The following is a 27,372-nucleotide window of genomic DNA, read 5'->3' on the forward strand; positions in this document are numbered from 1 at the left end:
ACCTTCACCATCAGATCGTGATGTAGTTGTTTAATCAGTAGTAAGAGACTGGGTTCAACTTCCCCCATTGACTCCATCAGTGCCCAGAGTTTGGAACGGTTAACAAGGTCAAAAGCACTGGTTAAATCTATGAAAGCCAAATGGAGTGACCCCTTTTTGACTCTTTTGTACTTCCCTGATAACAAATAATTGAATTCTGAATTCTCTTTGGTATATCTTGTATTCATGGAAGTTGATTTTTTTCATGGTCATAGAAAAAAAATGAACTGCGGCACACTTCAGCTTTGCACAGTTGGAAAACTGAATTAAGGTGTGCACTACATAGACTACCCAGAGAGGCAGTGATTTAATGTAGGGTGACAATTTGAACATGGCATTTTCTAGTTATAGTAACGATGCAGCAATTCTCAAATGTTAAAATCAAGAACCAGGAGTACAATATGTTCTTTGGAAAATGGCAGACCATATTTCTACTGTCTTGGGAACCAGGGGGAATTGTCAGTACTGTTGCAGAGCCTCAAACAATAAATTAAACAGGTGAACTAGCTTGTGGTGACCATAATGGGAACTTCAACTATATTCGGCATCGTACCTGGGTATCAAAGACGTTGGTGAGGACAGTTCCATACTGATGTGAAAGGCAGTCAGAAAGCCAACGACAGTCATGAAAGACCTGAAGACCAAAAACAATGCCATGAGGTGGATGTGTGAACTTTTCAACAATACAAAAAAAGAAGTACAAAGCTTTAAGATCGTTTTTTACCTTCAATATTCCTTTATCCTCAAATACCATCTGCAGTCCATTTGTAAAAGCACGGGCACCCAAGACAAAGATATCGAACAGGTAGACTGTACTTCTTGTTGCAAACTACAATATATCAAAGCAACTATTCGTTCACAACACATATACAATACATACATATTTAAATACATTTTAATTAGGTTTTCAAATTGAAATCTATACAGTACATCAATACTGAGCAAGAAAATAAAAGAAGCCGCAGCAATTTTGGCAAGTTTTTAAACCTTCAAATATACAGCTTCATAGGAAAATAGTGGGTATTTTTAAAAAAGAGTTGAGTATGGGTTAAAACTATTATCTAGCATGAAAAGAAAAGTTGAGGGAAAAGGAAGTGAGAGAGGGACATGTAAGTAATATTTAGATGCAACTTGAGGAAAGAATAGTGGCATACAGGGGAACCCGATAAAGTCAAAGCATACACTGAACAAGTTATCAGTTGGAAAGATTAACAATGTACTTCAATAATAAATATGTTTTGCTAAACCAACATGAATAAAGAACATACTCAAACATGAGCATATCAGGGCATGCCTTTAAATGGCAAATGTGAGCCCAGGCTCTTATCAAATATGGGTAGTTGATCAATAAATTAATTGTAATATACACCGCACATGGAATAAGCTCCAGCATCTAATCACCACAAGTATAGACGCTTCCTGGCCTTCAGTGTCTAAGGACACAGACTTTTCCAACTCACAGTGATTTGGACAGCCATCCGCAAAAATGGAGAGGTAACCTCAACTTCTCCAGTATCATGTAATATTCTCTAACTGGTAGACGGTTGAAAAACAATATAATTCAGATACAGTTTGTTAAACATCAGACATTATTGAGGAAAAACAAAACATAACCAGAAGATATTAACTAGGGTGCTATTATCTACCTTACAATCTCCAGCAAATGGATTTGGAACCATGCTAGCTGTTCTCGGGCATACTGTGGTCCAACACGGATACATAAAATTCTGAAGTAGATGAACTTAAATCTAGTCTCTGCTAAATATCTACCATAGGTGGTAAGCAAACAGAACCATTCTTCTTCTTTATACTCATGGAACAGCTATTTTTGAATTTACATGTGTAAGTGGTTTCTACATGTTTGGAGAAAAATAGTATTAACATATTGTACATGCCTGGTATTATGTCCTTGTTTCTTCCACAAGATCTGATGGACATGTGTCTGCCACAAGTTTAGATGTGCATGACTACAGGAGTGGCATTCGGGGAAAAATGTGCATTTATTTCCCAGTGTGTCCTAAAAAAAAATTGTCAGTTTACTGTAGTGCCTGAATTCAGATATGGAAAGATGGAATGCAGTGTAAAGACTTTCAAGCGTTTTAAAATTACCATCAACTAAACAAATAGATTACGGTTATACTTTGAAAGACCATTCCAGCCAATGAAACATATTAGACATGGGGGGGCGTGGCTAACTAGCCAACATGGCGGACGCGAGCCCTTAACGCTCTAGCGGCAATTCCCCTGAAATCCGACTATTTATCCTGTGAAACCGCCATCCGCGTTTCCACTGGCTAGGACCTGACAGCGGAAGATTTCCCGCACCCGGTGAGCCCCCTGAGAACACGACGGAGAAGGTGTTGTAAGCACAGCATGGTTCGCTGTAGGCCCGCGCGCGGGCATTTCAAGTCATAAGAAGGCCGCCAGCGTTTAGGTGAGGGCTCCAGCAGCAATAGAAGTCTGCTACCCGGGCCTGACACAAGTGAAGCTGGGCAGCGGGAACGCCGCCGGAAGCAGAGAACGTCGACCCCGGCTGCCCCCCTTCCCGGAGGCACAATCGTAGAGGTGCGGAGAGACGGCTGAGCAAGCGGTGGAAAGCGGGACAAATCCTCGCACCAGCGCTGTGTGAAACCTGGTAGCGGTAATGCGACGTCTGCAGACGTCCAGCCTACTCCCCCTGCATGTCGAGACAACGCATACGGCGGAGACACCAACCAGGGCCCAGAGGCCATCTGGAGGCAACACCGTCTGTGAAATGGCCGACTGAGACAGTGAATGAAGTGAGTGTGGGGCTTGGTGATACAGCGCAGTACCCGGGACCGACAAATACCTGACACTCCATTAAGTCTTGGTGGGGGCAGCTCCTGGGGAGTTGGGGACCCGAGGAAGAGGTTGGGGCGGCCAAGTGCTGTGGCGGACTGCTGTGCACAAGTAGCGGGTGCAAAAAAGCGCCCGTGGGAACGTCGATCAGTGTATTGAGAAGTGACGGGCCCTAACAGGACTAATCTAGTGCAGGCGAGAAGCCGCATCCGTCACAGGGACCACAAAACCCTAAACTGGGGCTTGCGAGGCGGCCATCACCGTGCCACTGACGCAGACAACAAAGCGAGGTGGCACAGGCGGATGCCAGTGAGAGTTCACCGTGTCCAGAAGGACTTTGTGCAGCGGTCGATGTCGGCAATGTGGTAACCTCTGCAGGGCGCAGTCAAAGAACGCGGTGGATGTACTGAATAGGTGTAAAAGCTGCAGGCCCCCACTTCCAAGCACCTAAGACCCTGCTGCTAAATACGCCAGAATTCACGTGGGCCACCGCCTTTGGGGAGCTCAGCATCGGCGCCGCCTTGTAACCGCGTAGACTGGCAGCCCGCACTCGGACACGCTGAATTGCTGGGGCTTCACCATTGCAGGAAAGTAGGGGGTGAAATTATCCTCCCAGCAGGCAACTGGGGGGGAGCTGGTGCGTAGACCCCACGGGCCGGTCCATGTACCCGGCATACAGACAGCGGAGAACAGCAAGGCTACCACAAACTACCCCGCCCTGTCATATCCCATGTGCAGCCTGAACGGGAACGACACTCTCTGAACGCAATACCACCACAGATTCGCTGTCTTCCTGGTGCCAAACCGCGAATGCCCACGGCGCAGCAGATCGTAATGGGCCAGATGAGAGCCAAACTCCAGCAGGGACCATCACGTGCGGGCGCTCTGGACTCCATAAACATGGCTACTGGAGAGGTGACAGAACAGACGACCACAGCCCTGGCAGCCAAAATGGACTCAGTGCTTGCAGCAGTGGAAAAGATAGGTGCTGCATTGGAGCACACCAGGACCTCCTTGGAAACCAGAATAGATAAGGTCACCTCAGACTTCACCCTTCTTCACGCAGACCACCGTAAGCTGGCAGAAAAAGTCATCACGCAAGGCCAAACATTGATGGAGCTGCAGCCTGTCACGCAAAGTCATACAGCTGCACTGCAAGACCTGATAGACCGCGTTCATGAGCTGGAAGACAGAGCAGAAGAGGCGGAGGGCCGTTCCCGCCGCAATAACATCCGCGTGGTGGGCCTGCCGGAAGGCGAAGAAGGTAGAAGTCCGAAGCAATTCACGGAACAGGGGCTGCGCGATCTCCTGCCCCAAGGAACACTGTCAATGCAGTTTGCGGTCGAAAGAGCTCACCGCATCCCGGCACAGAAAGGAGCCAGACCTCGACCGTTCATTTTTAAATTGCTCAATTATAGGGACAGAGATGCTGTACTCCGTGAGACACGTAAGATGAATACCCTCCAGGTGAGCGGCAGCCAAGTCATGCTATTCCCAGACTATACTGCACTGGTACAGAGACGTAGGAGCAATTACACAGCGGTGAAATGTCAGCTCAGAGCCCTAGAACTACCTTACTCGCTGTTATTCCCAGTCCGACTACGAGTGGTCACGAAGGAAGGGGCCCGCCTCTTCGACTCACCCGAGGAGGTGTGGGACTGGCTGGAGGAGTCGGGCCTGTGGTCGGGAGTGAGGCCCTCGGGCCCAGATGGCGACAATCAAACGAGCAGGCGGCACCGGAGGCGGCAGCGACGGGGGACAGTCAGAAAGATGCAGCCTGGGACATCAGCCCAGAGTCTGGAGGACATACGGAGGGAAAGGCAGGACGTCCTAAAAGCAGTCATCTCTCGGCGCACCACATCCTACAGAGAGGCCGGACTCCTACGCGCGCAGCACGTTGATACCCAGCGGCTCCTCATCGCATGCAACAGAAGCATCTGAGGACCTTGGCCTACCAGTGGTAACCCCACAAACTGCGGATGACATTATATGAATTAGTACTATCGCAACGGACTATCTCACATACAGCTCACGCAAGTAGAATACTGTTTGTCAGCATTTACGTTCTTGTCCTGTTTTGTTGCTAGAGGAGGGGGTGGATCTACTGAGATAAATGAAACGCCCAACTCACGCAGGGATACTACAGTGACAATATGCCCGCCGCTGGCCACGATATAAACATTACCAGGGTGGGGGAGGAGGGGGGGGAATTCTCACCTGGCTAGCCAATAAGGCACACACATCGCTGATCCCACGTAGCGATACAGATGTTTATATGGATGGCACTTTACACAAGCAGGAACTAGGGGATAGCCATAGCATAACACTGCTAGTGCGCGCAACCCAACAGGCAACACACTGACCTAGTTCACGTTACTTAAAAGTTACAGAGGTTTGGACAGGCATCGCCAGATGTTCGCCCCAGATGTTACGATGTTCTTAGTTTATATATCGTTTTTGTTACAGCATACTGACACACACATGCCTGTCCCAGACCCCCGTACCCCGGGGCGCGCTTCGTCCCGGACGTCCATGCCGAATCGACTTATCAAATGACCCGCGCGGACCTAATCACATGGAACATATGTGGCATGTACACTTCCGCGCGCCGCTATGCCATATTCGCATACCTCCAGAGGCACTCGGCGACAATTGCCCTTCTGCAGGAAACACATAAGACACAGCTGGAATTAGACAGATTGCACATACGCTGGAGGGGACAAGTGTACGGCACAACATACTCGACGCATGCAAGGGGCACATTAATCTGGGTTAGGGCAGGCACTCCGTTCATCTGCGCGGATACAGTGACAGACCCTGAAGGTAGATACACTCTGGTGCGGGGAACACTTAATGGCCAGCAAATCCTACTAGGCTCCATATACGCTCCGAAAACTGACCAACCCTCATTTCTAGCACAGCTGTCCACAAAGCTGGCCCCCTTCGCTGGGCTCCCCTGGATGTTCGGTGGGGATTTCAACTCGGTACTGGACGTGCTCGTGGACAGATCCTTTCCACCCCTTCGAAAAACAGCAACTGTCTCAAATGCGCAGGCGCTTACAGATTGGCTATTGCATTGGGCACTACTAGACCTATGGCGTGTCCTACATCCTAATGATCGTATCTACTCTTACTACTCTGCCGTGCATGACCTGCATGTGCGGTTAGACAGGGTGGTGGGTTCTAACCCCGCTGGTTGAGGTGGCGGAAAACCTAGGGAGGACACACTCCGACCATAAACCTATGAGGCTAGGGCTGAACTGGGAGCCTGATCGTCCCCCTGTACCCACTTGGCGACTGCAGCCAGCTGCGCTGGAAGACCCGGAATACCGCGCATCCCTAGGGACAGCTGTCCTGGAGTACTTTGAGCTTAATGAGGGAACGGCGAATGCCGCATTGGTGGAATGGGATGCCCACAAAATAGCTATCAGGGGTCATTGCCTTGGTGCCACATGGAATATACGCAGACAACTAACATTGTCGCCTTGAATCACAATTGCTCCAATACGAGCGAGAGGGCGAACGCGGAGACCATCACACCGACTGTCTGGTAAATCTAAAAGCGCAACATGCGGAACTCATGGAACGCCTGAGATGCCACAATTATACAGCTCACACGGCTCGCACCCACGCTAAGGCAGACAGAGCGGGCCGCTTGCTAGCTTGACTGCTCAAGCAGGAGAGCAGCCAAGACCCAATTGGAGCCATACGCACGCCTGAGGGGGCCCTGGTGTATACACAGCAAGAGATACACAGGGTGATGTCCGATCATTATGCGCAACTGTATCGATCTAAGGGGCGCTGCTCGGGCCCCGATTTGGAGAGTTTCTTAGAGCCTATCCATCTACCCACGGTCGCAGAGGAACACCAAGAGGCGCTGGATGGTCCCCTCACCTTGGAGGAAACCAGGGAGGCGATTGGGTCCATGGCAACTGGGAAAACGCTGGGTCAGATGGCCTACCTGCTGAATACTATAAGGCCTACCGGGAATCTCTGACACAGCGGCTGCATGTCCTTTACTCCACAGACCTGGAAGCGCACACACTGCCCCCCTCGATGCGCGAGGCCTATCTGGTGTTCTTGCTCAAACCGAACAGGGATCCTGAAGACCTGGGATCATACAGACCCCTAACACTCCTCAATGTGGATTATAAACTATTTGCCAAGTTGCTGGCGGAACGCCTGGCGCCAGTGGTACCTGAGCTAGTCCACAGCGACCAGAATGGCTTTGTGCCCAAGCGTAGCACATCACTGAACTTGCGAAGGTTTTTTAGAGTGGCAGTGGATAGCGTACAGGAGTGGCCCAGGGCGGGATGTCTTGTGCTGGACCTTGAAAAGGCCTTCAATTGTCTGGAGTGGAGCTACCTCGCAGCAGTGCTGTCGCGCTATGGGCTGGGCTTGGGATTTCTCCAAATGGTTAACCTATCATACAAAAACCCCACAGTTAGGGTGCGAACGGGACCATACGTCTCTGACGCCATACCAATATGCAGGGACACCAGGCAGGGGTGCCCGCTTTCACCCACTAACGGTCACTGACAGGGTAGCATTATCTAAGATGGTGATCCTGCCCTGTCTTCTGTACCATTTCGCTATCCTGCCAATATATATCCCGGCGGCCTTCTTTACCACACTCACTAAACTACTTCGGGACGTCCTCTGGGGCAACGGGCGTCACAGAGTGGCATTGGCTAAGTTGTACTTACCCACCGACCAAGGAGGCCTTGCGGCTCCTTGTTTTGAGCACTACTATTTGGCAGCACAATTACAGTGGATAGCTCCCTGGTTAGCTGATAGAGGCCGTGAAGACACCGCGTCCACAACACCTCCCTTCTCTCTAGATCAGAGGTCTTCAAACTTTATTGCTCAGAGCCCCCCCTAAGCAAAATATTTCGCAGTCGGGCCCCCCTCCAAAACATTATGGCAAGGATTGGGGGAGTAGGAGGGAAATGGGTGTGTATAGGGAGTGGTGCTTATGAGATGATTTTCTATAGCTTATAAACCTCACTAAATATGAGACTTCTAAAACAGCACAAGCATCAAACAAAAACATGTATTATCCCAAACATACTTACCCCCATAATTGGGGTGTTGTGAGCCCCTCCCACTCTTGGACCCCAATGCAACTACACCTGCTGCATTTCTCATAACTGCAGTCCTAAAGTAGCAGGCTATCTCCTTTGCATCTTTTACCTCTTCCCCACCTTGGCGGATCATCACCTCGGCCATAATGCTAGAAAGAAAAATATTCTGCCATGCCCCTTTTTTAAAGGTAAACTGTCATAATTGTGATGCAGTGGGCCCCTCAAAATCCTGAGCCCCAGTCCTGCTTCATATGCTTCACTAATGATAACCAGCAGTGGCCACTTACACACCTGGCAGCAGTACCAGCTTCACTAATGAATGGTTTTTTTAAAAAGAAATTAAAAAAGAGACCACTTATATGGTCCCCTTCTTTGGGGTATTTCTCTCAAGGAGCGGTCTCTGGCCATTTGTAAACATAAAAATGAGTCCCCATACAGTGCTCCCTATTCTGGGCCTTCTCTGACAATATCAATGAATCTCACTCCTTTCCTCTGTCTCCTGGACCATTACTGTGAGGCTCCAGTAGTCGAGAGGATTAGGGCTCTGCATCTGAATGCAAACCTGCTGGCCTTCTACCCGCCACCCCATGGGCTCAGCTTTCACACAAAAAACTTCTCCAGAATGGTTAATATTGACTTTGAGGTGCCTCTGCCTGAAAGCGAAGGGTGTGGTGGAAGTGCAGAAAGTTGAAAAAGAAACCAGCCATTAATTGATTGAGTCACTTAAAGTCAGGGCCACTGGAATTATGAGTTTCTGCAGCAGTATTATTTTTGCAAATAATTAGGAGTTTACCGCATTTGCTACATAATCCATAATTTGCAGATTCCATAAAAAAAAACTTGATTTTAGCTTAAACGGAACAAAAGTTACTTAAAACGAGGCAAAGTGTTCCGGAGCAGTGGGAGGCCCTTTGCAAAGTTTGACTTGCAATCTTGTAGTTGCTTACGTCTGTATTTGGGTGAGATGAAATATTTCCCTTGACAGCGTTACCATGAGTTAAAATCGCAAAATAATGAAGTAATGCGAACCACAAAATGTGCCGCATAATTAACCTTTTTTTGTTGCATTATTTAGTCAACCCTGCAGCATAATGTGGTCCTATCCTACTGAATTACTCCAGCGGCTCTGCTTAAAGCTTCATGGCGGCAAAGATTTATTCTTTTTGAGATGTAATGCAGGGGTGTTAGCTGAGATTTGGAATAGTGGAGGCACTTTAAAAAATGTCTGCATTAACTACAGTTGTATTACTTATTACTAAAAAGTATAATATGTAAGAACTTGTTTTACCTTAATCACTGCATCATTTTGCTGCAACAGCAGCCTAGTTTAGACTATTTAAATACTATTTTAAAATAATGACTTACATATTCAGAATGCTTTCTGCTACAGGCTGGGACCTCATAGCACTATAAACAGGGCCACTGGAATTATGTGGCAAGAGACGGCCAAATTATGCAACAAGCAGAGGCACTTTAACACCCACATATAGCAATAAGCAACAGAAAGGTGACCAGTCAACCTTTAGAAAGGGCTTTCTGCTGCAAGGTAACGTGTTGCGGCTGCCGTTTTTAGCTCGAAACGTGTTTTTTTGGTTAATCTGCAAATCATGCAGCAGATGATGGATTATGTGGCAAATGCAGGAAAGCCATAACTATGCTCAAAATGCTAACACACATACACACACATTTACAGTGCTGGTAGTTGCAAACTGAGGTTTCATAACCTAAAAGAGTGCATTTATCACCAGTTAGTTTAACTTGCATTTATTTTTCAATTCTTCTGTTACTGTATTATTTTATACACACTTAAAAGACTGTGATAACACAAAACACTTGCCCTTTATTTTAAACTTCTTTGATCCTGCCAGCACACTCACTGATCCCCGACCCCACCGCACTCTGATAACAGTTGTCACTTTCACTTCAAGGCCTGGATGTAAATGAAGACGGCCTGCAAATGCAGCAAATAAAGATCGCTGCACTTTCAGGCCTTCTTCATTTACATGTACTTTCAGAGGCATTAGCGCCCCTCTGGGAACCCATCCACGCCCCCCCCCCAGGGGGGCGCGCCCCACAGTTTGAATACCTCTGCTCTAGATGATATTACCAAACTCTTTCATCCAGCCTCCAAGGCCCCAATGCAGACACCGCTCCTCATGGTGGTAGCGTATAAATGCTACCGCCGCAGTCTCTACCTTACCAGAGCGCTGGTCCCTTATTCACCGGCCATTCCACTAGAGGGTTCCCCCAGCGGGCCTGGGGTACTCACGCCTTCTGAGCTTGCGGAGTGGCGCAAAGCTGACATACAGACCATACGGGACTTGTATCGGGATGGCAACCTCATACCATATGAATCCCTGGTTGAAGAGATGGGGTTGCCGCCGGGGCAATTCCTAAGGCACCGCTCATTAATTGTGACACTGACCTCTGGATGGGGGGACATGAAAGAGGAGCCGAGCCACCACCTCACCATACAGTACCTTTACATTATGGGACGCTGCAGGCACTTGGTTCGATGGTTTGCGGCATCTCTACGCATGCACGCAGCGATAAGTCTGGAACCACTACGCCGCAAATGGGAAATAGACCTGGGGCAACCACTAGAGGATAGGGACTAGGGTAGAATACTACAGAGCCCAACACGCATACCCAGAAACATGCGCTTCCGTCAAATACAACTGTTTATAGTCTACAGAGCATACCTTACACCCGAGAAAATCAATCCGTATTTTCACCGCACAGACATGGTATGTCCTCGCTGCGCGGAGTTGGGAGCTGGATTGGTGCACATGCTGTGGAGCGGTCACAAACTACACTCCTATTGGTGGGCTGTTGGGGACGCCCTGCGCACATGCACGGGCCGCACCATACCCTTTTAATGGCCTGTTTATCTATTGCCTCACTTTCGCAGAACCCCAGCTACTAAAGTTTCCTCTCGCTTTCTTGATTTGGGGCTGGTGGTGGCTAAGCGATTGCTAACGAAGAGGTGGAAGGCGCACGACCCGCCGCACATACAGGCATGGAGGTATTCGCTCCTAGCGTGGACTAAAGCAGAAGGAATAGCAATTTTCCGAGAGGAAACGCTGGGACTCCGGAAGACACCTATTGCGACACAATGGGAGGGACTGCTCCAGGCCTTGACACAAACTAGGGAGGACAGCTCGGAGGGGCGATCCGGACAAGGGAGTGGTGCCCTTACGGAGAGTGCTGAATAGCCTGTCAGTAGACAATTGCGACACCATGTAAATACATGTGCGCCGTCTGACGCTTAGGGAAGACATTGGCATGGTCGCTGGGTGTTGGTGGCAGCCTGTGGGGAGACACGAGGCGACACGGTTGCGGGGGAAGACGGGAGGGGGGCATGGTGAGGAGCGTATATTAAAAAGTCGGACTATGCTGCTGTTACTGGTTGAGGTTTTTTTTTGGTTTTGTGATTAATTTCTAACATCTGTGCATTTACTTATGCTGAAGAATTTGAGAAGACTCTGTATACTACACTAATAGAACCATGTCATTAATGCATGATAGCATTTACCCTGTCGAGGTCCCACTGGTAACTAGGCCAACAATGGCATCGACATGTACGTTTGTACTACTTCTATGCAACCAAAAGGATGATGAGCTATTGCTAAATGGTTCAATGTATGGTTGGCTTTATATGATGAAACATTTATTGAAAACAATAAAAACAGATTTAAACAAAAAAAAAAAAATGAAACAAATTAGACATGTATTTGAAATCCTACAAAATTCCATATCTGGTCTCAGGGGTAAACCTGCAAATGCCCCGATTTTGTGGGTGGGAGGGTTCATGGCTGATGCTCCTCTGTTCCCCCGCAGTAGGAAGGCCAATCTTACCGCACAGACCAAGAGGCCATGCTCACTCCTCGGCACAAGTTATGGTCTGATCCAGGTTGGGCTGACATGTCTGCACTCGGGGTCGGATTGGGAAGGCAGGGACTCGGGTACTGGGCAATGGGCCAGTGCCACAGGTTCACTTGTGAGACGGTTTTTAGGGTCTCTGTAAACCAGCCCAAGAGACTTTGGGTCTTCCCAGGTCCGCGCCAGACCACTGTAATGTGTTGCCACTATCATGGGCAGTCCCTGCCATGCATGGGCTGGGGCCCAGGTGTTGTTCTGGCCCTTAGGGCATTCTCATGTCAGCCCCCTGCCTCCTGTAGCCAGCCAAGCCCAGCCCAGAAGCAATGTAATTCCTCTGCTGGCCATCACTTTCAGATCACGTTGGGCGGGGGGAGGGTGAGAGTGTGCAGGGCCTCGCAGTGCAGCCATTCTCACCATTCTCACCTAAGCACCCCTGGAGTAGCAGTAGCAGCAGCAGCCGTGTGCTTTTCTTGACCGTCTCCCCTACCAGGTCATCCCATGCGGCTATAGTGGGCTGGGAAAGTGGTAATTAAGAGAAGTGGCCCTGTTAGGGGTCAGGTGTTTTCACCTCGGTTCCAGTGTCTTTAAGGCCTTTGTGGAGGGGTGAAGGAAACATAATGTAACATTATGGTCTCAGAGCTGCTGACATTGCAATTGGGGAAGTACCTTCGAGTTCTGGCATCAGCTCAACATCCAGTGATTCTGGGCAAATCACTTAATTTCCGACCTAAAATAAAAATGAATTTGATCTTGTGCAATGTAGCTGGTGCTCATGGTAATTGTTTCAATGCCTTTGGGCCGGGTTGACACTATATAAAACCATAAACAGTATGAAAAGTGGGCCACTTTTTGGGGAGTGCCCGGGCCAAATTATGATACCAATCCAACCTTGGAGATCGGGGCCTGGAGTGGGGTCCCAGAAGTGTGGTCTGCTTCTGGTGAGAATATTCTGGGATGGTGGAGTCTGTGGCCCACTGCCCATTACCCTCTCAGGTGTAGTGTAATGCCTAAAAGTGAGCACCGTGCTCAGAAGTATGATGTGGCCAGCACGGGTCTAGAGGTGAGAGGGCCCAAGAAGCTGGACAGTGGGCTAAAAATGGTGTCAGGGGACCCTTGTGTAGAGTGGGCATAACAGATGCACAGAAGCACTGTCCACCTCCCGCAGGTGGCCCCTCTGTTAATTGGGCTAATTTACTGGTGCTCTTGTCTTCTCCTCACCTTTGTTGTAATCAGAGGAAGTGTATCACCTTGAGAGGCACGGAGCACAGACAGCACAAAAACAGAAAGAGGCACCTTAGGAAACTGAGAAGTGTCTAGTTACGGTCTTGAATGTGGTGGCCCTAGTGGCCTGTGATCAGAGAGACGTCAGAGGGGGGGCTTTGTAAATAGAGTGGTGGCAGAATGGAGAGTTTCGCAAGCCATGGGTGACCAGGGCCCTTGACGTGAGAGCCTCGGTGATGGGTGGTCCCTTGAATAAAGTGATGAGCAAGGGGGAAGCAGTTTAGGTCTCAGGAGAGCAGCCCATTTAGAGAGAGAGGACATGAACTGAAGGCGGATAGGGACAAAACCACAGGGACCAGATGAGTGGTGGTGGGTTGGCTAGGGAGGTACCCCCAACCCTGTCTGTCCCAGGACAGATTCTCGGCTGCTAGGTGGAGCAGGGGACCAGCAGAGGACAACTCCTTTGGACAGGACCAGGCCAAAGCAGAGGGATACATAGGAGAGGAATGAAGCCATAAAAAGATGATGCAAAGCAAATGAGCTACTCCCATGAAACGGGTACATACTGACAAATATGCCCACATGAGACAGCAAGATGGAGAACGAACAAGGTGGGAGAATGGCGGGTAATGACTCACTGAATTCCAAGTAAGTAGTAGCAAGTGAAGGACTGCCCTCATCGACAGATACTATTCTATAGGCAATCCAAGATGCTCATCAAATTATACAAAACAAAATAGAGGCCTAAGGTAAGTGGTGGATACATTCTGAGAGGCAGAGATGATAATCTCCAGCCTGGATGCCGTGCTGACCAAGTGTAACTTGCTCTTCTTGTTCCATGTTGGAGTCTGCTTCAGACACAGACATGTTCTTCTTCCTCGGCTTGTGGAAATATGGATTTTTCTGGTCAGTTATGTCCCCTATCTTGGACCCCAACGGTTCTATGTGCATGTTACAAGTACATGTATGTTCCCTCCAGTTCCAGTTATGAAGACGCAAATACATGTGCGTCCACCGTTAACATGTCCTCTTTCAGATCCGCCATGAATGGGCCGGATATTCCATTCCTAAGTACAAAAGGCCACCGCCTTTATATGGTTCACTTATGCCATTTTTACAGTCCAGGCAAGTAGGCCCTGATTCTGTCATCAAGCTTTCCTTGCTTTCTGTCTCTGAAGCTCCAGTCCGAGCCTGCATCTGTGACCATGAACTTTGTCTCATTCCCTGCGCAGCTCACGATGCCTGACATCAGCTTGCTGCCTGCCAAGAACTGTATTTCACCTTCGAAATTATCTGCTCCGATCCCTGCCCAATGCATTCCTGTCTAGTAGTTTAAGTAAACATTCTGCCAGCTACCGAGCAAAGGCCCGGTTTCTCTGTCTTTATGCAAGTAATTCATAGCCCTGTTACTATGGAAGATTCCTGCCCTCGCATCTAGTGTAGACACTTAGACGCTTGTACACGCACTAACAGTCAGTATAGTCAGTATAGAATAAGATTCTACTCCAAGAAGGCCTCTCTTTTGGATAACTTAGTTCTTTAAACATAGGATGTTAGATATGATTTGGGATTAGGTTGACTTGACCCTCCAGACATCTGTCGCCACATGTAGAGCTAAAATGTCAAGTCCCCTACACCCCCTAGCTGCACGTCAATCACACGTCATGCTGCTGCGTGCGCATTTCTGCCAAGTATTTCTGCTGACATTGCGAAATTCTTTCATGAAACCACCCCATTATGACATCATGCCTGATGACGTTCCTTTGTTACGCCCAATCACGCCCATTTTCAGCTACGCATGTAAAATGTTATCTTTGCTATCAATTGTCACGCCTCTCACATTTACTTCACTGTAATGCCTATTGTATAAAAGTGATTAATTATCAATAATGTATGTACTTCACTTCCTGAACCTCCGTGGTGATGGAACTTGGAGGCCACGATTTCGAAATCGTCCATTAGAATAAAGCCCATTCTGAACCTCTAATACCACGGATTTTGCCTCTTATTTACTGAGCTATTTTTATTATGTTCTGTATCAAATTAAGTCCCGGTAATTAAATTATTTACCACATAAATGGCGCCCGAACAGGGACACTTTCTCATCTCACGCGCCGGCGGTGCGTTGCAGGCCCGGTCTCCTGCCACAGCTGGACGGACAACAACGCGTACCAGCAGGATTTCCTGTATGTCCCTCCGGTCAAGCGGGGGCGACTGAGGCTGCGATCAACACCCAGACGAGGCGGTGAGAAGTGCGAAGTATCCCGACCAGAGCCTAGCTGAGAGAGCAAGATCCGAGGTATACAGAGGCCCACCAGGTTTCCGATGTCCTGACGTGTCCGAAGTTTTCGAGTCGAGTCCAGTCCAGTCCGGTCCAGTTCAGTTCAGTTCCGTTCCGAGGCCTTCCGTTCCGAGCTACCCGGTGAGTACCATTACTGGGGAGGCGTTCTGGCGTGCACATAAGTTGTGCCGGTCCAGACGGGTTTGGGTACACAAATCCGGTCTGCACTGTTTTAGCAGTGTATCTGTACTGTTTAGCAGTATATCTAGTGTATCAAGTATATAAATTCAGAATAATTCAGTTAAATGCCGAGTATTATGTTTAGTGATTAAGTTTCCTTAGATCGTTAACATCATTGTTTGCTTATTTAAATGTTAAATGTGTTAATACGTTCTGCATGTTGTGGTATGAATGACTGTTCATTATCGTGTTTATTGTATTGTTTGTTCAAAATCAAGTATCAGATCAGTTCTCAATATGCCGCTCTTTTCGAAACTAAGACAGATCACAACTAGAAAAGGGGTACTCGAAGAAGCTGTTCCCATTCCTCCTAGGGACACTCCAGGGTACTTCATGTATCATAAACACGGCCTAGACGCTATATTATTTCTTGATCTATGGGTAGACTACACTAAGGAATTACCAGAAAGTCAGAGGTGGCCCGCAGCTGGGACCTGGGATGCAGAGTGCATCGTGAAAGTAGAGGAAGAATTATGGAAAAAGAAAGCTAGACAATCACAGAAAGACGCCATTGAATTATGGCGTAAAGAATCATATAGACGTACAGAAAAAGCACGTAGACAGGAAGAGAAGAGTAAAGAGAATTCAAATGAAGTTCGAGAAAATCTATTAATTGAAGAAGGTACACGAGTAAAATCAGAACAAATAAACAGACAAAGAAATGCCCTTATGAAGGGTATGTATCCCCTTCTGGCCGAAGGATTACCTAAGGCTACTGCAGGGATACCAAAAGACTTGCCACCCCCATTATTTCCAATAAAGGTACATCCTAAAGGGCATCCTAGAACCGCAGAAGATGTTTTTCTTTCCTCATATTTAGATGACGCAGCTCCCGAGTATGCTAACCCCGCCCCACACAGACCGTCGGCCGGGGAGGTTCAACGCCAAGATCCTGTATCTGTACCTTTACAACAACAAAACCTGACACAAGTTCCGGCAAGCACGTCCGTTTCTACATCTGTTCCTACAGCTACTTCTATAGCTGTGTCCACACCTATAGTTGCTGTATCGCGTTCAACGAATCCTTTCACGCCCGATACTCCAGACGGGGCTACTGGAGGTGCTACCAATATTTTTTCTACGCCACCCAGAATAAATAAACTTACCTTTCAAGAGTCAGCACATCCACGTACCCCCAAACTCATAAATTCCCGCACGCTTAAGGAACTTCTTGTAGATTGTAGATATGACCCTGTGCCCGGCAAAGAGGACGAAATGATCCTGGCGTCATTGCGTATCAGACGAGCCGCGGTGTATTTAGGGAAGTTACCAGGAATGACTATGCATCTAGATAATATATATCATTTTGTCCAAACAGGGCGAGATTCTGAAAGTATTAACAGAGCTATGGAATACCAGAAAGTGGAGATACAGGGGGAACTGTTACGTTTTCTCATAAATTGTGTGATCAGAAATCAAGACCGACCTGGGGTAGACCCGGAAGCAATGCAAATTCTTACCAGATGGAGCCAGAATATATCAGAAGGGAGACATGATAAGCAAAACTGTATAATAGCCATGTGCCGAAAGATCCGTAAAGAAATAGAACGCCTACACGAAGAGAGATTAGCGGTAGACCAGTTTGAACAAAACGAGGAGGAGGAAGGATCAGGACTGTCCATAGGACAGTCAGAAACCATAGCCTATGTAGGTAGAGGAAGATTTTGTAATAATGCTAGATACTTTACTGACCCGATACGTCCGATACGTCCAGATAATAACAGGAATTTCCAAACACCTATAATAAATATGAGGTCCCCCGAGCATTCGTTCCAAGCCGCTGACAAATTACTGCGAGAACGAAGGGGTTATCATTTTCTTGATTCTATGGATGAACAAGAATTAGCCAGGTCAGCCGTTCATTGGATTGACAGTCCCGGAAAGTATGATGATGATACAGTAGCACACACATTTTTGAATCTCACCCCAGATGAACAGCGTTTAGCTGGGATTTATATGATTCAACAACTTCTTATACTATATAAAAGCCAACATTCAGATCCTGGTCCCTTACCTGATGTATTGACTGAATTACTCACGAATAGATGGAAAGGTTCAGGTACTAAGTTAATTAAGGAAATACTAGAATCCAGAAGGCAGTACATTATTTTTGTATGTCCAGAACATGTTTCATTGCCCATCAAGGAAAGACCGATGTATTACGTGGACAGACAGAATCCCTTACGAGAAGTACACCCAATAAAGGGCGAGGACAATCAGTTTAAACGTGTATATGTATATACGCCCATATCGAAAATAGAATTGTTAGAAATGAAGAAAGTGGTACCCAGTCATGACAAAGACCCAGCGGGTTTCCACCGAGAAATTAAAGACATGTTACTCATGGGAGAGTATACCTATCCCGACATTATGACAATATTAAAGGTATTAATGCCTGCTGGCATTTATGAAAAACTCAAGGAAAAAGAGTGGGAGGTAGGAGACCAAAAGATAGATTGGACAGCATTAGAAAATGAAGAAAAGGCCCGAGGCCCAGGTTCGGGGCTTGGGGACAAAACTAAAGCACTGCCAGGTTTACTAGTACAGGTACTGCCACGTTTATTAACCACGAAAAAGGAAGACTGGGGTGCAATCTCAGCCTGTAAACAAAAGCAAGATGAAGACACTAGTGATTTCTATGCCCGATTCGAAAAATGTTTTGGTATAAATAGTGGTATAAAAGCAAGTAGCGAGTCATACCCACATCTGTTTGTGACAAAATTAGTGGAAAATTCCTTGCCCCAAGTGAAGAATAGAGTATTAAAATTCGAGAGTACCTGGCAAGGTAATACCCCATCACAAATGTTACAAATGTTACAGTACCATTACAATAGAATTAGAGAAGAACAAGAACATGAACAAAGACGCATGAAAGACACAAAAATGAAAATGCTAGTCTCCCAGACAGTTCCAGCTGAAGGACATAAAAAGGGTACGACACATTCCGGTGATTCAGCAGGACCTGTAAAAGGGACATGCAACTACTGTAAGCAACCAGGTCATTATATACACGATTGCCCAGTCCTGAAGCGTAATATCGCCACAGGTATTACAAAAGAAAGACCACGGCCACCTAGACAGGATCAGAATGAACAAGGAGCACCGCAGCATGCACAGGCCATGCCAGCTCCACAACAGTCTATACAGTTTGTGCCAGCCGCACCAGCGTTGCCTGCTGCTGCCACACAAACCACGACACGACAGCTGTACCAGACCGCACAGTATGACTATCCTGATTACCAACGATATGCATGAACCAGCCTAGAGAGGGAAGTTGACTTACCCCTTATCGAGGTCCCTGTAGATCAAGAAGGACCTTATGTACATAGTGAATTATTAGGCCAAGATGGAAAATTTTTACTAGATACAGGGGCAAGTCGAACAACTATAAAACGTAGTGAAGTTCCAGGGGCACCCCTCTCAGGCTCACAGAATATTTCCCTTGGTTTTTCAGGAAAACCTATTGTTAATGAAGTATCACAGCCTCTTCCACTCACGATAGGACCTTTGACCAGAACTACAGATTTATTGCTTACTAAATCATGTCCAGAAAACTTGTTAGGTATAAAAACACTGAAAGCTCTAGGAGCTATAATATGTTGTTCTCCGGAAGGAGTAAGATTGTTTTTACGTGATTTCAAAGGTCACTATGTGTCTCGAGATATGGATTCCCGACTGCAGACTTTACCGACTCATTTATGGGCACAAGGCCCTACAGATGTTGGTTGCATGAACATTACACCCTATCGAGTCACACTAAAGGCAGGAGTGGTACTACCACGAATGCGACAATACAAGTTACCCCCAGATGCTGTAATGGCTTTACTGCAAATCATTGACGAGCTTATTGGCCAGGGAGTGGTTGTAGAGACCGACTCCAATGTATGTAATTCACCGATAATTCCGATTCTTAAACGAACTGATCCAAAGGCTCCCCCAGTATATCGATTGGTTATTGATCTGCGCGAATTAAATAAATGTATTGTACCACAATACCCCGTAGTTCCAGACATCTCTTCATTACTGACCGCTATTGATTCCGAAGCAATATTCTTTACTGTAATTGATCTCAAGAATGCCTTTTTCAGCGTCCCAATAGATCCGGAAAGCCAATACTTGTTCGGATTTAGTTTAAATGGACGTAGCTTTAAATTCACACGCGCACCTCAAGGATTTACAGAAAGCCCCAGCATCTATAGCCAAGCACTGAAACGAGAACTTGACAGTATCCACATGCCAGTCAACACTGCTCTGCTTCAATATGTCGATGATCTGCTGATCACCGCCCGAAGCGAACATGAATGTGAAAAAGCATCACTGACGGTTTTACAATTTCTAGCCGAAAAGGGGCACAAGGTGTCCCCTTCTAAGCTGCAATTCTGTGTCCAGCGAGTTATTTACCTTGGTCACTCGCTGTCCAAGGAGGGAAGGCAGCTTACACCAGATCGCATTCAGTTAATAGCTAACATGCCAATACCCAAGACGCAAAAGGAGGTACGGGCTTTCATAGGCCTCACTTCATATTGTAGACAGTGGATCCCTCAGTATGCATTTCTAGCAAAACCACTCATTCAATTAACAACACAGGAGGCAGCCACATCGACTGTCCTCCCTTGGACTCAGGAACACACACTAGCTTTTGAAAGCTTAAAGAAAGCTCTATGCCAAGCACCTGTTTTAGCAACACCATGTTACAGAAAACATTTTACACTCTTTGTTACAGAACGAGAAGGTACTGCCTTGTCAGTACTCACACAGGAACAAGCAGGATCACACAAACCGTGTGCTTATTTTTCTAGTACATTAGATCCCGTAGCTCAGGCTTTGCCTGCGTGCCTGAAATCAGTGGCAGCGACAGCCTTAGCAATCAGACAAAGCGATGCCATAGTGTTAGGACATCCATTGACAGTACAAGTACCACATGCAGTAGAGGTTCTTTTGAATCGAACGCAAACACAACATTTGACCATAGCAAGACTTACAGGTTACGAATTAACATTGTTTCAGCCACATATAGAAATCAGACGTTGTAACACATTGAATCCTGCCACACTTTTACCCGTAATTGGAACAGACCCACTAGCTCATGACTGCATTGACGTTATTACAATCACGACGAAACCCAGACAAGACTTGACAGATGTCCCATTGTCAGATCCAGACCTGACGTTGTATGTAGATGGTTCATGTATGAGAACAGGTACAGGAGAGTTAGTGGCCGCTTACGCAGTCACAACAGACACTGAAATTATTGAAACCAAGTGTATAAATACCTTGTCCGCTCAAGCAGCAGAGCTCGTCGCTCTGACACAAGCCTGTATTCAAGCCACAAATAAAAAAGTCAACATATACACTGATTCACGTTATGCATTCGGAGTTGTACATGACTTCGGCGTGCTGTGGCGAGAGAGAGGTTATTTGACTTCTCACGGTGCCCACATTCAGCATGGACCCCTCATTCATGCCTTATTAGATGCAATACATCTACCCATTGCAATATCGATTATGAAATGCAAAGCTCATACGAAAATTACTGATATCATTTCTCAAGGCAATGATCTAGCTGACAGAACAGCTAAACAGACTGCTCAAACTCAAACATCCGACATGACAAAGACAATAGTCCAGACACCAACACATTGCATGATGGTTAAGGATCCCGCTCTTGATGTAATTGATATACAGACACATGCTACTCCAGACGAAATAAGGAAATGGACTGAATTAGGAGGGATCCAAACGGATCAAGGATGGATGACGAAGGAAAAATCTGTATGGTTCCTTCCTGATTCAATGGTCCAAGTCATTATTAACACTGTCCATAGTCCAGCGCATCTAGGAGAGAAAGCTATGCTAGACAGCATTCAACACATTTGGTTCAACAAACATTTACGAGCAGCAGCGAAACAAAAAGTTCGTACCTGTATGATCTGTTGTCAGTTCAACCCAGGAAAAAGCATCCCCGTAGAGCAGGGTGGATTTCAGCCTCCTGATCACCCTTTTGAAATCCTCCAGATGGATTATATCCAGATGGAACGATGTCGAGGATTCAAATATGTTCTCGTAGTTGTCTGTGCTCTTTCCCGTTGGACAGAGGGATACCCGGTTTCAGATTACACTGCCCCGACTACTGCCAAACAGTTAGTTCGAGAATTCTTCCCACGATACGGTTTACCACGTGCGGTCTACTCAGATAACGGCCAGCCGTTCTCATCCGAACTAATGAAACACGTTTCACTTTTGTTAGGCTATCAGTGGAAATTCCACTGTGTCCGACACCCCGAGGCAGCAGGTCTCGTGGAAAGACATAATCAGACCCTGAAAATTAGATTGTCCAAAATATGCAGGGAGAAAGGTGTCGACTGGGTAGTAGCATTACCAGTTGCACTCTTTTACATGAGAATGGTAGCACACTCTCGAACAGGGCTATCTCCGTATGAGGTGATCTTTGGCAGACCACCAAATATGTGGGGGACGCCTATACCTCGCAAAATCACTGATATTGACTGTAATATGCTGACAGATTATTTGGCTTCCTTGATGTCTGCACTACAATCTTGTCGTTCACAGGTAGCTGCAGCTTTTCCTGACAACACTGAAGTGAAACCCCATGACGTAATTCCAGGGGATCTCGTTTTAGTGAGGAACTTTGATCGAAAGACCCAGCTGGATCCTAGGTGGAGGTCGCCACAATTGGTCTTGCTCACCACAAGGACAGCCGTGAAGATCGAAGGCAGAAAAGGCTGGGTACATTCAAGTCATATCAAGAAATTTTATGGACTACCATCGGATATAAAAACTACACCTCGTGTGTCCTCACCCATTGACTCAAAACTTCCTTTGGTTGACTCAAGTAGTCACGAACATTATAAACTAAAACTCAGATCTAATCAGTCGGGAAATTTGATTGTTTAAGTCCTCTCCAAGGTGAAGCGGTTGAATTTGTCTCCGACATGTATCCCTTAGATCTGAATAGAGGAAAAACCCGAAAAATGTTGAAACGACATGCATACTGTAAATCACTGCGTAGTCATTGCACAGTGACGTTATTATTTTGTTTTTCTTAAGTCTTTTTATAATTATTGCAAGTATATTGTTGCACATATATTATCCTATTTCTAGACATGCTTATAATATTACTGCTGAACATTCTTTTAGTGAATTACCTCCGCATGAATTGTCATACAGATTTGCGCTGCGCAATAACACTTTTATTAGTATGTTACATCATTCCCATCAGGTTAGCAATGCTACAAATTGTTGGATATGTGGCCGACTCCCTCCCTATCAGAACTATAAAGGAATTCTACCTCTTTTTCCATACCCGTTCACACACAACGGCTCCTGTGGAGCATGGTTTAGCTTAATTAATTCCTTAGATTCAAATTCTGCAGTTTATCAAGACAACTGGGTATGGGGAAATCTGAACTTAGTTTTACTTAAAGTCTGCCACCCCAACAAGGAGGGACTTTAAAAAAAAAACAGGAACTGATCTAGAAAATGAAGTATATGGATTAGGTAATTTTACGCTTAATCTCTTGATCTTGAATGTCGAATCCGAAGTCACTCCAAGTTTGCCCGCCATGTCAGTATTTCCAGTAAAAGGTGAATTATGTGTAAGAAAGAATGGTTCCATACATATGGGCCATAGTAGATGCACCACTGTAATAGAATTTAGTGATCAAGGCAAGTCGACATTTAGAGCTTCCCGCCATTCCTATTTTATATGTGGTCAGACGGCATATGTACGTTTGCCTCTAGATTGGGATGGTACCTGCTACATTGGATTCCTTTTGCCACCTGTTTTTCTAGCTCCTCCTGATTATCACAGAAATACTCATTTAGTACACAATAGAGAAAGGAGAGATCTCCCAATAGTCGATTACACTGAAACAGCATGGGAAAAATACACAGATTTCAATAAAGGTCTCTTTCCCTATATAGGTACCGTTACTAATAGTAAGCTGATACGTAGATTAACTAGAACCCTTGAAGCAGTAGTGAACGAAACTATTTCCGCCTTAGGCAATTTAACAGAAGAACAGTCTGCTATGCGGATTGTTGTGCTTCAGAATCGTCTTGTCCTTGACGTCATCCTGGCCGATAGGGGCGGAGCTTGTAGGGTCATCGGATCAAGCTGCTGCGTATTCATACCAGAAAATTCGCCATCTGTATATAAAGCCATAACACGCCTTCATAAGATTGTAAGCCAGATACACCAGAATCCAGGCACCTGGACTTGGTCCGGTTGGTTTTGGAGCGTGTTATCAGCCTGGGGATGGAGAGTTCTATCCTTCCTAGGTATTGGCCTTCTCATACTATTCAGTTGCTGCTTATGCCTGCAATGTGGACCAGCGATTTGTGGTCTGTGTGCCACATCGTGCATTCCACATCAAGATTTTCGTTCAAAATCCCGGAAGAAGAAAGAAGAACAAATGATGCTATATGAACAGATCAATGGATTGATGAAGATTGATATTTCTTGACGGGCAAGTAGGGGACAAGGAGGGAATGTGGAAATATGGATTTTTCTGGTCAGTTATGTCCCCTATCTTGGACCCCAACGGTTCTATGTGCATGTTACAAGTACATGTATGTTCCCTCCAGTTCCAGTTATGAAGACGCAAATACATGTGCGTCCACCGTTAACATGTCCTCTTTCAGATCCGCCATGAATGGGCCGGATATTCCATTCCTAAGTACAAAAGGCCACCGCCTTTATATGGTTCACTTATGCCATTTTTACAGTCCAGGCAAGTAGGCCCTGATTCTGTCATCAAGCTTTCCTTGCTTTCTGTCTCTGAAGCTCCAGTCCGAGCCTGCATCTGTGACCATGAACTTTGTCTCATTCCCTGCGCAGCTCACGATGCCTGACATCAGCTTGCTGCCTGCCAAGAACTGTATTTCACCTTCGAAATTATCTGCTCCGATCCCTGCCCAATGCATTCCTGTCTAGTAGTTTAAGTAAACATTCTGCCAGCTACCGAGCAAAGGCCCGGTTTCTCTGTCTTTATGCAAGTAATTCATAGCCCTGTTACTATGGAAGATTCCTGCCCTCGCATCTAGTGTAGACACTTAGACGCTTGTACACGCACTAACAGTCAGTATAGTCAGTATAGAATAAGATTCTACTCCAAGAAGGCCTCTCTTTTGGATAACTTAGTTCTTTAAACATAGGATGTTAGATATGATTTGGGATTAGGTTGACTTGACCCTCCAGACATCTGTCGCCACATGTAGAGCTAAAATGTCAAGTCCCCTACACCCCCTAGCTGCACGTCAATCACACGTCATGCTGCTGCGTGCGCATTTCTGCCAAGTATTTCTGCTGACATTGCGAAATTCTTTCATGAAACCACCCCATTATGACATCATGCCTGATGACGTTCCTTTGTTACGCCCAATCACGCCCATTTTCAGCTACGCATGTAAAATGTTATCTTTGCTATCAATTGTCACGCCTCTCACATTTACTTCACTGTAATGCCTATTGTATAAAAGTGATTAATTATCAATAATGTATGTACTTCACTTCCTGAACCTCCGTGGTGATGGAACTTGGAGGCCACGATTTCGAAATCGTCCATTAGAATAAAGCCCATTCTGAACCTCTAATACCACGGATTTTGCCTCTTATTTACTGAGCTATTTTTATTATGTTCTGTATCAAATTAAGTCCCGGTAATTAAATTATTTACCACAGGCTCCTTGAGCGTGTCCTTGGTCGGAATTTTCTCCGAAGATGTCCGGTACGGAGCCACCTTGTTGTTGCATTTTGTGACGTTGAGCCTGATTGTCACGGAGCGTCTTCTTCGATTGAAACAATCGGCACGCGTCGCAGTCTTTCTCGTCGTGTTCCAGGGACAAACAAAGATTCCACACTTTGCGGAAGTCAGTGCGCGGAAACTTGGCGCAACACCCGGGACAGAACCTGAAGGGAGTCCGTTCCATCGACTGCTAGCGAGCCCAGCGCAGGTAGGCCCAACGGCCCTCCACGAGTTTTCCTATCGAATATTCTTGGTTCGAAACTATATGCGGAGAATAGGAAACGCGATTGAGAAACAATACCGTTGAGGGTAGTGGATTGCGCGACAAAGGGAACCCGAGAAACGGTGCCGAACCGGCGCGCAGCAATTCACATCCAAACCTGATGGCGGAAAAAAACAATCCAACAATGGAGTTGATGCCCATGCGCACTATCACCGAAAGGAGGAGTCACTTACCTTGTGACTGGAAAAGACTTCTTAGAAGAAAAACAAAGTGCAAACATCCTGACCCAACACTAGATGGCGGGCTATGCACAGCATGTGATCTACAGCTCACATGCCTCGAACAAACCTGTTTCATGGCTACTCCTAAATTCCGGCATTGCACATTATGAGGGAAGACTTTTTCAGTTGCTGTCACAAAGCTATGGAACAAAGCCCCTTTACTTCCACGCAGAGAAATGTCCTTAATGAGGTTTAGGTAAAGCTTTTAAACTTTGTTGCTTTCAATGGATTGTTCAGTGAGTAATTAATTAATGATGTATAGTACTGATGGTCAGTTCCAGTACTTATTAGGTTTATCACCAAGATACCTTCAGAAGGGGATTAACAGGATTCAAGACGACAGGAGTCTCAGGACATACTTGTAGTTGTGTACAGAGGCCGCAAAAGTCCTTGGACATGGGTATCAGTTTTGGTACACGCTATGGAAATGAAAATGCTTTGCTGAGAGTCATAAAAAACAGTAACAGTATTTTTCTGCTAGGTTTGATTTCATTTTGACCCTGTCGATGGGAAAGCACGAGACAGACATGGGCATTATAGTTTGCACAGCAGATTCTGCCTCCAAAGGTAGAAGAACAGGGTTTCACGATTTGCCTCAAAAGATCTGTGACAAGAACTTAATACTTTGTGAAATATCTGGGGGTGGATTTCCGAACAGTGTTTCTCAAGAAAGGGCATATTCTAAATTCTACTCATGACCGTGGCAGGATTTATTTTTCATTAATTGGTTTTACTTGGTGGATAACAACCATGAAAAATTACTTTAAAAATACAAAACAATCGTAAAACAAGTAAAGATAAACCAAATGGAAATATTTAGGTAACTGTATCGTGATTATACACACATACTATTCCGAATCATTCTTAATGTCAAATTCTGTATGTCAAGATTTAAGACTCTAGCAAGCACTGCACAGACTTCCATCTTTGGCGGTTACAGAACGGGCAGACTCCTCGAATGTAGTCCAAAAACATAATTAGGAGATGGGAGCATCAGCAAAGTATTACGCTGAAAAGGACACCAACTCATGATCCCTTGACTTGGAATAGCACAGCAGCTGACCAACGTTTAATCATAAATATTTATTAGCAAAGGAAAAATTATGTTTTCATGTAATAGAAGTTGTGGCTTGTGGCAATAATGTGGAACCTAAGAGCAGAATATCTGCTACGGTCATGATGTCATACACACAACCCGTTTAATCTACTACAGAACACTACTATTTAGACAGTAGCATCAATAAAATAATGTACTAAAACAATATTGCACATAGATTCTGAAAATATTAGCTCTTAATCCCCTGTACCACAGCATAAAAGGGGGCTGTATCCAGAGAAGGTCTATTCAGTTAAAAAAACTAAGAGCAGCTACCAATGCAAGTACCTCTTAGCTAGCCTTGGAACCTCGTGACCATTGTGCCTACCAAGTGGCAGTAACATATAAAGTGAAGATCCAGGGAGGCAGCAATAACTGTTGCAGGTGTGTTTTTATTCTTGTGGAGATTAGCAATCACTGGGCTCTCCTGTCTTCAAG

At 46.0% G+C, this 27,372-nt stretch overlaps 1 protein-coding gene across 7 annotated transcripts in view; it reads right to left on the reverse strand.

Moving 5' to 3' along the window:
- EXD1 (exonuclease 3'-5' domain containing 1) overlaps positions 1-27,372 on the reverse strand; it is a 972,955-nt gene that overhangs the window by 344,641 nt on the left and 600,942 nt on the right. For 5 of the 7 annotated variants that reach the window (XM_085627141.1, XM_085627145.1, XM_085627142.1 and 2 more), the window contains 2 exons: positions 764-868; positions 593-673 (listed from right to left, as the gene is read on the reverse strand). In XM_085627141.1, coding sequence (XP_085483267.1) covers positions 593-673; positions 764-868 — 186 coding nt within the window. The remainder of the gene's footprint in view (positions 1-592; positions 674-763; positions 869-27,372) is intronic. The other 2 variants (XM_085627146.1, XM_085627144.1) reach the window with 1 other exon arrangement.

Source organism: Triturus cristatus, chromosome 9, assembly GCF_964204655.1.
Source record: "Triturus cristatus chromosome 9, aTriCri1.1, whole genome shotgun sequence".
NCBI classification, from domain to species: Eukaryota; Metazoa; Chordata; class Amphibia; order Caudata; family Salamandridae; genus Triturus; species Triturus cristatus.